Source organism: Portunus trituberculatus, chromosome 41 (genome assembly GCF_017591435.1).
Source record: "Portunus trituberculatus isolate SZX2019 chromosome 41, ASM1759143v1, whole genome shotgun sequence".
NCBI lineage: Eukaryota > Metazoa > Arthropoda > Malacostraca > Decapoda > Portunidae > Portunus > Portunus trituberculatus.
The window spans coordinates 41,092,782-41,107,781 of record NC_059295.1 but is presented as its reverse complement, the minus strand read 5'-3'; the positions used below and the strand labels follow the sequence as shown (position 1 = coordinate 41,107,781).

The window sequence follows — 15,000 nt, the reverse complement described above, 5'->3', positions numbered from 1 at the left end:
TCTAAATCCCAGCCGCGCAGGGCGTCACCTCACATCCCGTAATTCATACATTCAAACATTTCCCATTAGAAGCAATTTCCTTTAAAGGGTACGTCCGCTCCGACAGCCCCGCCTGCACCCGGCACGCCAGTGTGACTCGCCTACATGTTATGAGAGGCTAATACGTTTTGTTATAGCGCGTGTACCGTGTGTCGACAGCATTGGTCGCGACTCTTGAGGCATTCCACAAGCCAGGATGGCCAGGAACACGGCGCTCCCTGAGGTGTTGCCACATTGGTCAGGCTTAGGGATGATGTAAAGCCGCTCGGCTCCAACATATTTCCTTTCAGATCGATGGCCGTTTTCCTGGAAGATATGGCACCACTTTCCTGGACGTCATTACCACGCAATACACATCGCTTCTTAGGAAACACCTTTGTGGACAAAGTGATTCAATAAAGAATGCAACATATAATAAGATTTTATTTCAGCCTTAGTGCTTTTCTACCCGTCGAAATTAATCAACCTTCATTAAAATTCCTCCGGCGCTGCATAACGCGATATTGTTTGGTCTATAACTAAATTAATGATATACTGCAGAGTACCAAAAGCACAAAACTAAACGGCATAATAATTTTTACGAGTCCGTATTTTGTTCCGAGGCTTGAAAAGCTGTATATAATGATTCTCCTCATCACCAGGAGTATCTTGGTGTTTAGGGACACGGTCAGTGCTTCCACATATACACGACTCATTCAGCTTCACTAACAATCCATCGTGTTACACCTTCTATTACTGGCGGAGCTGGGTGCCCTGTAGAAGTGTGAGGAAGAGGTAGTGAGGAAAGAGAGAAACTATTATATAGGTTACGCGGCAAGGCGTGCAGTTCTTGAGAAATACAGAAGCCGTGACTGACAACTACCCTTCATTAAATAAGAGAATATGCATATCAAAGTCCCTGAGTGAGTGCCTCCCATGTGCACCCCGAGTATTGCAACACACAAGATCATTACAACTTTCGTGACAGGCAACATTTCGCACTACGTAATGTAAACCGCGTATACTGCGCCGCCTCCAGGATGAATACAGTACTGGATTATTTGATCCCTATCCAACATGAGATCGATACTCACTTTGTACTCAGAAGGTGAAACAATGCGCTATACTTACATATGAGCTAACACACACACACACACACACACACACACACACACACACACACACACACACATGAAATATAATTTTCATATTTAGAAATTACATAGAGCTAAAGAAGCACTACATCACTATCACCACCACATCATGACATCAATATCTTCATCTTTTGCCGTACAACATTTATTAACACACTCGTCCCTCTCCCCTGTAGCCGCTCTTCCCTTCATCGCCACACCCAACGGAGAGATCACTGCGACACACTGAAGGCAGACGACTATAAGATCCACAACACGCAAGGTTCAATACAGGAACGAACGCCATCACGAATAAAGTACCCCAAACAAATAACGAAAAGAAGACGCGACACTAAATGTGGAGAAACTTCACTGATTTCGAGTTTTCTCCCTAACATCGAAGTTTTATGAAGGGACGATGGGTGGATAGACGGATAGGTGGATAGATGGATAGATTAATTTGAACACCACAAGAACGATGAATAATTGAATACTGTTGAATGAAGCAATATTATCCTTTAAATATTACGTCTGTTTTGATATTTTATGTATTTCGCTGCAACCGGTAAACACGAGCGGTGATACATTACACAGGACGAAGCAGCAATGATGGCGTTCTCGCTCACGTGCTGATATACAAGGTCATTATGTCGCCCATAAAGCACAAAACATGATGAAGGTAAACCGAATGAGTATATAATGGTATGACCTTTGTACTTATTGTAATTCATAATATCTCTGTTATTGTTGTTTCTGCTGCTGTTACCTACTACTACTACTAATAATAATAATAATACAACAGCTACTATTACTACTACTACTACTACTAATACAACAGCTACTATTACTACTACTACTACTACTACTACTACTACTATTGCTACTACAACTGCAACTACTACTACTACTACTACTACTACTACTACTACTACTATTTGTATCACCACTACTCCTACTACTACATAATACCATCTACTACACTACTAGGTACCAACACTACTATCACTACCACTACTATTCAAATACTAACAGTTTTTATTTATCTATGCAATTACTGTTATAATTTTTTTTCTATTAGTGATGATGGCAAATGGTTGGGTTTCTACGTAATCATCACCACAATAGGAGGGCAGAGTTTGGGTCCCGAGTGTGTTTGGGTTGGGGAGGCACACTCTGGGACGCTGCAATGACACACACTCTCCCCGACCTCGCCCCTTCTTTCCCGAGTTGTTTCCACGCGAGCCTCCACGCAGGAATCCTACCATGACATCGAGTTAACAGACTGTGAGGCGTGGAAATGTACAGGCGATCGAACACACGCATCGGTTTATGGCGCAGCGAGCCAGGATTGGATAGAAAAGCGAAACACATAAAAAACAAGACTACGTAGAATATGAATACTTACTCCGCCTTCAGGCAAAAGTAAATATTTTTCTTGCCGCGCTTCGAGACCAAGAGAGTGAGGTGTATCTATCGCATTTAGAGAAAGGAGTAAAGGTAGTTTTGGAGCAATTTACAAACCTAAAGTCAAGTCGTCAGTGCAATTGTAAAAAAAAAAAAAAAATAGAATAAGATAAAGTAAATAAATGAATAATGAAAAGTCTTCAGTAAGGTTTCTATAACACACAATGAGGCATCAAATTTTCATTTCTTAAACCCAGCCTATGCAACAGAAAAATAAGAAAGCTAGTAAACGTCATGGAAAAAATCGACACTAGAATGAAAAGCCATTTTAGTCCCGTAATTATTCATGCATTTGTGATTGGAAAAACCCCCTGCATTCATTAACCTTTTAACCGCTCTCTCTCTCTCTCTCTCTCTCTCTCTCTCTCTCTCTCTCTCTCTCTCTCTCTCTCTCTCGTCACCACCATTATTACCGCAACTACGACCACTACTACTACTACTACCTCTACAACCGAAAATTTCCAAGTAGAATTCACGCTCTTCATTGAAATAAAACAAACAAACAAACGAACAAATCGGTTTACAAAGGAAATCTCAAGAAACAATCGACAATGAACACAGGAAAAACGTGACCGCAAAAAACGAAGATGCACACACGAGGGAGAAAACTCTCGCACAATATACGTTGGGCGAAGAATCCCGCAAGATCCCTTCAAAGAATTCTCGAGTCTTTTCCCGCAGGATGGCGTGCTGGAGGGTCGGCCGCGGGGCACCACCAGAGATTGAAAAATTGAAAAGTTTGAAACTCCCTCCGACAAACTGTGGAAGAGGTGTGGACTGGGAGGAAAGAGGACAAGCACAGGTAGGCCGCACTCACCACCCCGAACGAAGCCTTAGTGCATTTCTTCGTCCTTCACACCGGGGACTGTGTGTGTTGCCTGTGTGTTGGCTGTGTGCTGGCGAGTCATCCCATGCAGGTTTACTAACTTCACGAAACACTTTCCTTGCACCAAGTGTGGTGGTAAAAATAACAGAAGTAGCAATACCATTGCCATCACCGTGGTATCACTATCATTACTACAACCACTATATCACCACTATTCCGAATACTATATAACCACAACTATCCCGGTAACTGCCACTTCTGCCATTCCTACTGCCACCACTACCGCACAACCACAACTAACACTACCACCATCACAGCCACAACTGCCGCTACAGCTACTACCTACCACACTTCAATCCTCAGTTTGTTTAATATATAGGTACAAAGAAGAGTCATATAAGAATCCTATAAAAACTGTAAATGGTTCTCTCTCCTTCCTCTCCTCCCTTCCCCACTCGTTCCTCAACACGGAAAGGTAACAGCTTAGTCCTGCCACATCAACACATCAACAACAACAACAACAACAACAATCGCCGAGACTCAAGTTCCAATATGCTCCTCCTCCTAAATGAAAGAAAAATCTATTAAATAATAACGCTAAACAAGCTAAACAAGCAATCCTTCATGATATTTAGTCTATTATTATTATTTCTTTTAATAATCACCAACATCAATTACTGTCAACACGTTTGAATCAATTCCCAACACATCATCGCATAGTTTCTATAATTTCTCATAACCCACCAAGTCGTCTTCTCCACACATCCCAAATCCCTATTTTCTGCTTCTTTGCCTCCAACATTCCAGCTCCACACGCCCACACTCGCCGGCCAGCCTCGTACCCTCGGGACCCGCGGAGGTCGCAGAGGACGGGAGGGGGAAAAGGAATTACTTAAGAAATTTACGGGAGGCCGGAAAGCTGCGAGAGAGGACAGGAAAAGTTTAGCAGCGCAGGGAGCAACACTAGCATGTGGGAGGCACTCAAAGGCTCCCGAATAAGGGAATCGAGAGCTTCTGTTTCCTGTCTGGGGGCGGTGGTGGAAACTAAGGGACAAAATGAGATTTACTTTCCTATTAACTAAAAACAGACGGAGGTGAGGCGAGACGCATACATCCAAGACAGTGCCACCCGCTGCAGTAACACGATTACATCAAGCAATCTCGGTTTTGAAGTCAAGACACAATGAATAATGTATAAGCGTCCCCACAACACTGGACCATATTATGAAACACTTCTGCGCAGCACTTCCATTACTTTTAGACGGCTCTACTTGAAGATATATGGGATTTTACTGGTTTTCTTATGGCTCTAATGACAAATTATAAAATCTCTAAATCAATAGAAAGAGAAACATTCTTGAAATCCTAGCTAATCATCTGTAGCCTTAAAAAAAAGTCATGGTGATGAAAAAGGGTGCGACAAGGGTGTCTTTCCCTCGTATTGTGCAGACTGAAGAGAAGTAAGAGCACTGCCTAGCATTTTACGGCGTATTCAAGCATGGGATTTGCAATTTACTGTTGAAGTTTCGAAACAAAACTTCAAGAAGAAAATGATGACTGTCTTCAGGATGCTCACCGGTATCACACACACACACACACACACACACACACACACACCGCGTAGTGCAGTGGTTAGCACGCTCGAATCACAAACGAGAGGCCAAGGTTCGAGTTCCGGGAAGCAGCGAGGCAAATGGGCAAGCCTCTTAATGTGTAGCCCCTGTTCATCTAGCAGTAAATAGGTACGGGATGTAACTCGAGGGGTTGTGGCCTCGCTTTCCCGGTGTGAGGAGTGTGTGATGTGGTCTCAGTCCTACCCGAAGATCGACCTATGAGCTCTGAGCTCGCTCCGTAATGGGGAAGACTGGCTTGGTGAAAAGCAGACAACCGTGGTGAATTACACACACACACACACACACACACACACACACACACACACACACACACACACACACACACGACTACAACACTCCTAAAGATACATTAACAATATTACAACGTTTTCTCTCAGGAATCGAGTAATAAAAGAAACAAAAACCATCATTTGGACTTGAAAATAAAGAAAAGCAAAATATTATAACCGCATCAGCACATTGTCAATATGAACTTCCGACACCAAAACTCTTTCACAACAAATCTTGGACCTCGAAGAATGGGTAGACTCAAGCAAGATGAAGTGGATGGACGGAAATCTCTCATAACCAGTCATCCAAACTTTACCAATGCAGAGATAAAGGTAAAGGCCAAAGACACATGGTAGAGACTGTAGGAAGAGAGCTGGGAGGGATCAAAGGTCATATAACTTACGTGGTGGGGAAACTGAGGCAGGAAAATACGATATTGATGTGGGAAAGATGCACAGGAGGAAGAGATCAAGTGATGGACGGTTACTAGATAGATGGGGTGATGGAAGGACGTGTCTGGATTGCATTATCAAACATTGTATTGATTTATGCAAGAAAGGGGAAAGAATATGAGAGAGAGAGAGAGAGAGAGAGAGAGAGAGAGAGAGAGAGAGAGAGAGAGAGAGAGAGAGAGAGAGAGAGAGAGAGAGAGAGAGAGAGAGAGAGAGAGAGAGAGAGAGACTCCCTGCATAAAAAGGAATAATAGTCTTTCTCATGCTTTCCAAAACAAGATCCTTATATATCAAGGCTCGATAAGTAATATACATCAAGAACTATAAGGGTAACGTAGTAGTAGTAGTAGTAGTAGTAGTAGTAGTAGTAGTAGTAGTAGTAGTAGTAGTAGTAGCAGTAGTAGTAGTAGTAGTAGTAGTAGTAGTAGTAGTAGTAGTAGCAGCAGTAGTAGTAGTACTACATTTGGTGGTAGTAATGGTAGTGATGACAATAATGCAGGTGGTAGTATTAGTATTAGTAGTAGTAGTAGTAGTAGTAGTAGTAGTAGTAGTAGTAGTGGTGGTGGTGGTGGTGGTAGTAGCAGTAGTTGCTTTGGTAGTGGTAATGGTAGTAATGATGATATTGATGGTAATAATTATGAATATAATTATGAATAGTAGTAGTAGTAGTAGTAGTAGTAGTAGTAGTAGTAGTAGTAGTAGTAGTAACCATAAATGCAGCAATAATGCGGATGCTACCATGAGTAGTAGTAGTAGTAGTAGTAGTAGTGTTGGTAGTAAGTGCAGAAGACGAGCAGCATTCATTAGCAAGGTCTGGTAAGGAGCAAGAGACAGCATCAGCATGGCAAGAAGCAGTGGCCGGGATGAGGGCGAGGCGGAGAGCAGGCGAGGATGACTTACAGTGGCCGGCGGCTGGGGACTGACGCAGCGGCGAGGAGGGCGAGGCCAGGGAGGGAAGGCGCCGATCTGAGGCTGCCACCCCTGCGTCGGCCGGCGAGCGCATACACACACGCACGCACAGACAGTACACACACACACACACATGCACACACACACACACACACACCGTCGCGTCACGTGTTAGTCCAAGGAACTTTTTGAATCAAGACGAAGTCAATGATAAGGTAGAATCCAAAATTTGTCTGGACTCGACACTCGTCTAGTTACTCAAAAACACCAACACAGGGAACTACTTTGTTATTACTACCATTATTGTACACAGTTAGTTTAGACCAGACTGCTGCTGTTATCCTTCCCTTCCTCCTCCGCGATGGGAAGAGAAACACTGTTTTTTGTTGTTGTTGTATATATGTATTATGTTATTATTTGTTTTAGATTAGGTGATGATTAGATTGCCTGGTTATTATTACGTTATTACGATCACAACGCACAGAAGGCATGTCTGTCTTTTGTCTGAAGTGTGTCTCCGTTGATGATGATGTTATTGTTGTTGCTGTTGTTGTTGTTACCTTGGACGCAACACCTGCACACGAGAGGCAGCCTGCTCACGCCGCCGCGGGGGTGGGTAGGGGTGGCAGGCCCAGCAGGGTGCGGGGAAAGGGAGGACGGGGCGGGGGAGATTAATACACAGGAATAATATAGAAAATAAGCAAAAGCACCAGTAGCAACACATGTGATGGCGCCCAAGCAGGCAGATGTCCGTAAAAACACACCTAAGAAAGCATGAATAAATATATTAAGGCCCCACATCATCGTGGAGGGGAGTTGGTGGTTACGACCGTCATTGCTAAAGCTGACTATGCTGTGACGAGTTAGCGAGAGGGGCGTGAGAGGAAGGGAGCGGGAGGTGAGGTGAGAGGACAGGGAGCGGAGGCTATGCTCGAAACCCCGCGGTGAAACTTCGCTAGAGGAAAACAGAAGAAAAGTGTCAAGAACAAAAGATGATAAAATAAAAAACACAAGTAATAAAGGTAAATGGATAATGTGATATCTAAACAATGTGACTAAATTAATGCAAATGAAGAAAACATGGTGACAAATCCTGCAGCTGTGTGGAGGCAGTGGGGGAAAAAAATTCATAACTGGGTGAAAAAGCACACGTCATATTTTGCAGTAATGTGTGCCAGGAAATTGCAGGAAAAAGACTGAATAAAATAATTTGTGGCAACAGGAAATGGAGGACTGAGTGGGGGAAGACAAGGCAGGTTAAGTGACATGACGGAACAATACAGGATGTGTGTCACACTTAGCAATGACATCAGGATTACAGAGAGGGAGCGAAAAGGGATTTCAAGTTTTTGTGTGTGATCGTGACAAAAGAGATGAATAATCAATGAAAAATTAAATGAAATAACAAACTTTAACCTCTAGGTCTTGTTATCATGCAACAATCATGACTCCAATTTCCATTTTTCCTCTTTATATATTGGAAAGGATTATTGGTGTACTTAATTTTAATGATATTTTCAAAGCTCCCCGTAGCACACCAAAATGGTGGGCGGCGGGGATCTGTAGGGCCGCAGCGCCGCCTGGCCGGGACGTAATTACCTGTGGTTACATTAATGATCCTTTGGGGATTCAGGAGGAGACGCGCCCCACACTAGCAAGGGTTATTAACCAAACCTCACACAATTATGATAATGCTTTCCAGTAGTTAAGAAAAATGGTTTGGAGCCAAAATCCATCTGAATTACGCATCAAATAACAATAATTAAGTAAATACTAAGACTAATACGAAAATCTTTACCTTCATCTAAAAAGTTGAAATTACTGAAACCCGACCAAACGAGGTAATAACTTTCAACACCGCCGAGCGAAAGGAAAAAATATAAAATCGCACGAACCAAAACCGCTCTAATCCTTCCTATCCACGCAATCATCAATGAGAGGCACACATACAGGCAGACAGGCACATCGCCCCGTCCAATCAGAACGCCTCGCTCGCAGGCAACACCCCTTCATCACATCAAGCGCCGAGACACAGGCATGGCAACTCTAGCAGCCAATCACCACTCATTCACACTGCTTCACTCGCCTCGCACCTTGCTACCGAAACTTTATGATCGTTCTGCCAAACCCTTCCAGCTGCACTAACAACATTCAGGGGCTTCTCTCGGGAGTAGAGGCGGAAGAGATGGTGGAGGTGATGGATAACGATTTTATTGTGACAGATAGAAAAAGTGTCGAGAAAGGTGCGGCGCTCTGGGGATTCAAAAAGTTAGCTTAGTTGTCTCTAGTAATTAAATCCAAACACGCCTTAGAAGATTCTCTCTCTCTCTCTCTCTCTCTCTCTCTCACAGTAAAAGTACAATGGCAAACATTCTCTCTCTCTCTCTCTCTCTCTCTCTCTCTCTCTCTCTCGCACATAGTAAAAGTACAATGACAAACGTTAATCAGATAATCTAAGTCTATCTGCAGCACATCTGAAGATCGTAATAATTTCCGTTCTCTCTTCTCTCTACTCGCGCACCACCTCCTCGTCAGTCCTGGCTGAGATGGATCGTCTTTACTTAGCCTCGATCTACCCCCTCATTTCAACCTAAAATATATACACAGTTTTCACAAAGTTTCCCCCTTAAGACAGCTTAACTTCTATAGAAACTTTGGGTGCCTGTATACACACACACACACACACTATACTATATACGCTGCAACTCGTCCCATTTTGCCCGTATAAACTCTCTCGGCCTTTTCCTTTACCATCTCTCTCTCTCTCTCTCTCTCTCTCTCTCTCTCTCTCGCACGCTCCCCACGCTCTCCTTCAGCTGTAACTGCCTCAACTTGGCATAAACAAACTTACTTCACAGGCCTCGTCTGCTTTTAAGTCCACCTTTACTTGGTTATATTATCCCTTCTTGCGAAACAGCGAAGGATGAGGAAGAGGGAAGGTGGAGAAGGAGGAGATGGGAATGGAGTGGGAGAAAAAGGAAGAGGAGGAGGACGGGTGGTGGGCGAGACGAAACTCTGAAGTCTCGTTGCCTCACTGCCTCATTCTCTCTCTCTCTCTCTCTCTCTCTCTCTCTCTCTCTCTCTCTCTCTCTCTCTCTCTCTCTCTCTCTCTCTCTCTCCATGACGGGCTTTCGCTATGAGATTTTTTTTCCTCATCATACATAATTCACTACTTCAATCTGGTGACAACTTGGTGATACCATATCTCCATTTCTTTCCTCTTCTCCTCACATTCACTTCCATTTTCTTCATTTCTCTTCCTTTTCCTTCCGTTTTATTACCTTCCCTGTCTACCTTTCTTTCCATTTCCTTCTACTTTTCTTTTCCTCTTATTCCCTTTCCCTTCCATTCCCCGCCCCACCCGTTCCTCTCCCAACAAAATTAAGGCTGAAACTCACTCCAAGGGGGGTGAGGGAGCTGATCTTCTTTTCGTTGAGCTGCAGGAGCCTCTCAATGTCCTCGTCAGGGTGGGTCAGGCAGGAGGTGTCCGTGGAGGAGGTGAGGGAGGCAACGCTGTCCCGCCCAGAGATCCTCCCCACTGAGCCAACTAGCGGGGAAGGGGAGCCACTCTTCAGCCCCATACCTCCTCCTCCCCCTCCTCCTCCGGGTGTTGCTGACATTTCCCCTCCACCTCCTGCTCCTCCTCCTCCACCGCCGCCGCCTCCGCCACTGTCCTCCCCGCCGACACTCGTCTCATCTGGAACAAGAGAGAGAGAACATGGGGTTAGGTCTCGCTGGCTGGTGCTTCTTTACACACACACACACACACACACACACACACACACACGGCCTCTGCGCAGCTTTAACTTGTCAGCCTTTCCCCTGTAAGTACGTACACGTGGTGGGCGTGACCTACTTTCTTACGTACGTATACATGAAGCTTCACATTCATAAACTCTTATACTTACGTGCGTACATGACTTGACGTGACCTTTGACACACACACACACACACACACACACACACACACACACGGTCTGTTTCCCGCCCCCGTGGCTGTCATGTCGCTTTAAAAGTGTCCTGTTGACATAAGTGTGTTGATAATTGTATTTCTAAATCAATGGCGCACGACAAGACAATGAAACCGTTCAACGTCAGGGGAAAAGATAAAAGTGAAGTGTATGACCTGTTGGTTTTTACAGAATTTAAATCATGGTAGTAGTAGTAGTACTGGTGGTGGTTGTGGTGGTGGAGGTGGTAAAAGCAGTAGCAGCAGCAGCAGCAGCAGCAGCAGCATTCACAACAACAGTAGTAGCAGCAGCAACAACAGCAGCAGCAGTAGTAGTAGTAGTAACAATAGTAGCAAACATACGAATTATTTTTATTTTCAAGAGTTACAATTTGCTCGAGGCTTCACACAGACCACTCGAATCAACCCTGCATCCTCACGAAACACGACTCGGGACATTGCAAAGAAAAAAAAAAAACACACACACACACACACACCATATAATTCTTACTTAAAAAAAAAAAAAAACATGCTTACCAAGACTCAGCAACCCCAAATAAACACGAGCACACAAGACAAAGATTCACCACCAGTTCGACATTACAGGGAAGTGAGCTGAGTGGATCGTCGTAAGAAAATGTAATGAATTATTTCAAGGAATCGTGTGTGTGTGTGTGTGTGTGTGTGTGTGTGTGTGTGTGTGAGAGAGAGAGAGAGAGAGAGAGAGAGAGAGAGAGAGAGAGAGAGAGAGAGAGAGAGAGAGAGAATCAATGAACCAAACTTTAATATCAAAATGCACAACAAATTCCAACTCGAAAGCTTAATCAACTAAGACAAAAGACAAAATATGAACACGTTTTTTCGTAGTAATAAAAATGAAGTATGACTAATGATGAAGAATGTGTATACGTATTTTTCTTTCCTTTATTTCCTGCGTCGTTGTTATACAGTTACAACACCCAAGCGTAAATCTTATACGTAGTGATCTTGAAAAAAAAAACACCACTGCTTCCTTTGCCTTCGTGATGATAAAGGTGCGTTAGGAAGGGGTGAGGGAGGCAGGAGATGGGAGACGGGAGGGGGAAGACAGGGGGCGGAGGACGGGAGAAGCAAGGAGAAAGAGAGGTGGGAAGTAGACAAGTGAGTGGTGCAGGTAAGCGGGAGGCAGAGCTGGTCCTTGCCTATAAAAAACAACAGGTAAAATAAGGTGAACAGGATTAGCAGAGGGCAGTTGAATAGTCTAGCTCTCTCTCTCTCTCTCTCTCTCTTGTTGATTATATTCTAAGTACACTCGCTTAAATTAAGTGTATCTCTCTTTCTCTCCCATTCCCTCTCCCTCTCCCTCTCTCGGCGGGTTAGTGGCGTCACGTGCACGTCACGCCTCACACACTCCCCAGGTGACACTTGCACAATGAGGCACCGCTATAAAGGGAGAAGTCACCGGAATACTTTCATTACGAGGCGTTCGAGTTTTATTCCTAACGACATCATAAACGTGTGATTAAGCCTGTGAAAGACAGGGGTCGTGTTGGGGGAGGGAGGAACAAACCACCGTGGAGGAATGAATATGAGACTAAAGAAGAGAGAGAGAGAGAGAGAGAGAGAGAGAGAGAGAGAGAGAGAGAGAGAGAGAGAGAGAGAGAGAGAGAGAGAGAGAGAGAGAGAGAGAGAGAGAGAGAGAGAGAGAGAGAGAGAGAGAGAGAGAGAGAGTGTGTGTGTGTGTGTGTGTGTGTGTACAAATATTGGTTTATTTGATGGATCCAAATAAGCGCTCGCGCGCGCACACACACACACACACACACACACACACACACACGAAAAAAAAAAAAAAAAAAAAACTCCCAGAAAGACAAGGGGTAAGGTTGGTCTGGCGTGGCTTCATAAATATTTCCCCTTGATGGAGCCGCAAGCCCACGTGTGACCGCCAAGCTGTGCAGACCCTCGCCTCGCCTCCTCGCTGCCTCGGTGACGCTAAACCTTCCTTACTCCCTGCGGTGTACAGGGAAGGGAGCCACTAAATTTAGTCCACTGAGGCTCGTTTTATCCATGACAACCATCGCCTCACAGTCCAGCATGTATCGAAGGCTGGAGGGACGGGAAACATTTATTTTACCTAGACAAACTATGATGCTCTTTGAACAATACAACAGGAGTTTGCGGTCGTGAAAAAAAAAGCTGAACGATACTGACAGATTATGGACAACATTCCTAAACCCTTCATTCATAAGGACAACGGAACCTCGACGTAAAATTCTAAAAAGTCAAACGCTTCATTGTCTGTATTCATTATAACCAACTCTGGCTTTCAATGGTGTTTTCATTATGCTAGATGACAGTTAAACACGGATTCTGCATCGTCAATCAGGGAAGTAACCCTACGAGCTTGACTAATCATAGGCGTGGTCCTTGAGAATAATCTTGAACAAAGCGTTTGAGAATACACGCCTATGAAGGACGTCTCACCTGAGGGACGCTAGGATACTCACACAAGTAGGAAAACGCGTGAAGGGAAAAGAATGTAGCGCAGACAAGACTCGGCTCATCTAACCTTGGAGTTAACGGTGCAGCAGACTAGTAAAGTTTTCCAGCGTAGTGCGTCAATGATCACTGTAATCGACCGTGGCCGACATTCCTGACATTGTTGTTCCAGAGTGTGGCCGGCGTGAGGCCACCGTGAAGAGGTGTCACGCGGGGCACCTCCTCCCTCGCCACACTGACCCCCTTCCCCTCTTCTCCACACTCTTGTCCTCCTAGTATCTTGTAAGAAAAGCTCCTTAGTATCCTGTCTCTCTCTCTCTCTCTCTCTCTCTCTCTCTCTCTCTCCAGTAATCCGTCCAAGACCACAAATCCCTAATTCTTTCCCGGCAGCTACTGGGAGACCCCTTTTCCATATCCATTACTCAGGCAGGGCTGCGAGCTATCTCGCGGGCGCCTCTATGGATCTGCGGCCATCTGTACCTCAGCGGCGGGTAATCTTGTCCTGCCAAGACTGTCCTGGAGAGTTTGGACTTCGTAAGGCAAATACTTTTCCCTCAAGAAACACAGTGCCTCCCTAGTCTGTGTAGTCGTCGGCGCACGGGAGTCACGGCTCTTTTGAAGCCCCAGTGTCTCTAGGGGGATCTGCTCCTATTACTCTTTCTCTTACCAGCGTTACCATTTCAATTGAGTCTCGTTCGGTCGTTGGCCTTTGAGGAATTCCCGGGAGACGAAGCAGATCCCTCTCTCACCATATGTATATCGATAGATGAGGAATACTATGAATACCGCAGGGTTCACTTGCTCCCATATCGAATCTATGCTCTAAAGCCAAGCAAGTCACGTCAAAAAGCGAAATTTAAAAATCCTAGGAAAAAGAAAAAAAATTAGCAGTTTAACCCGCGTCTGCAAACAACGACAAAACAAGACAAAACAATAAACACAAAACTGGTTGCCGCGTAAAAGAAGACAATAAGAAACTCACTTCCGTTCAGGGTATATAAAAGAAGCTCAAGTATTATGGTGGCGGGGGTTACATGTATAGAGCCGATGCAAGGATATGGGGACTCAGAAGGGTAGGGGAAGACTCAGGAATGACTTAAGTGGATTCCGGCGAGGTTGAGGAATTCGATTAAACTCCAGGAACAGGCTACTCGCGGGAAAGTGAATTTGTGGCAATGATACCATAACGTGATTTAACAGTGGCGGTGGTGGCGGCAGTGGTGGCGACAGACGGGAGGGAGGGAAGGAGAGAGAGAGACAGAGAGAGAGAGAGAGAGAGAGAGAGAGAGAGAGAGAGAGAGAGAGAGAGAGAGAGAGAGAGAGAGAGAGAGAGAGAGAGAGAGAGAGAGTATGTGTGTGTGTGTGTGTGTTTGCAGGCGAAAATAAAACGAAATTTCAATCTACACTGTTGCATCATTAAAAAGGCGGAGGGGCAGCGGAGAGACGGATAAAATTAAACTCTGTAAAACACACACACACACACACACACACACACACACACACACACACACACACACACACACACACACACACACACACACACACATGTAACTAAATAAAACCCGGGCATGATCATAAAGCTTTGCCAGAATTGTGTCTTGAAGCAGGACACGAGGAGGAATGAAGAGAAAGTAATGGATCACCACGATGCTTTATGACAGGGGAGCAGGAAAGGTAGCGGGGAATCAAGGGGAAGGGAGGAAAGGAAGGAAGGGAAAGAGGAAAAAGAGGAAGGGAAGGGAAGGGAAGGGAAGGAGGAAGAAGTAAAAGAGGGAAGAACGGAGGGAGAAAGATGAGGAGGCTGTTGTAACTCTCAGAGATAGATGGACACACACACACACACACACACACACACACACACACACAC

General features: G+C 44.7%; 1 protein-coding gene across 1 annotated transcript in view; it reads right to left on the bottom strand.

Moving 5' to 3' along the window:
• Nucleotides 1–15,000, bottom strand: part of LOC123516442 — a 244,157-nt gene that overhangs the window by 27,326 nt on the left and 201,831 nt on the right. Inside the window, 1 exon segment of the mRNA XM_045275729.1 lies at nucleotides 10,105–10,403. Coding sequence (XP_045131664.1) covers nucleotides 10,105–10,403 — 299 coding nt within the window.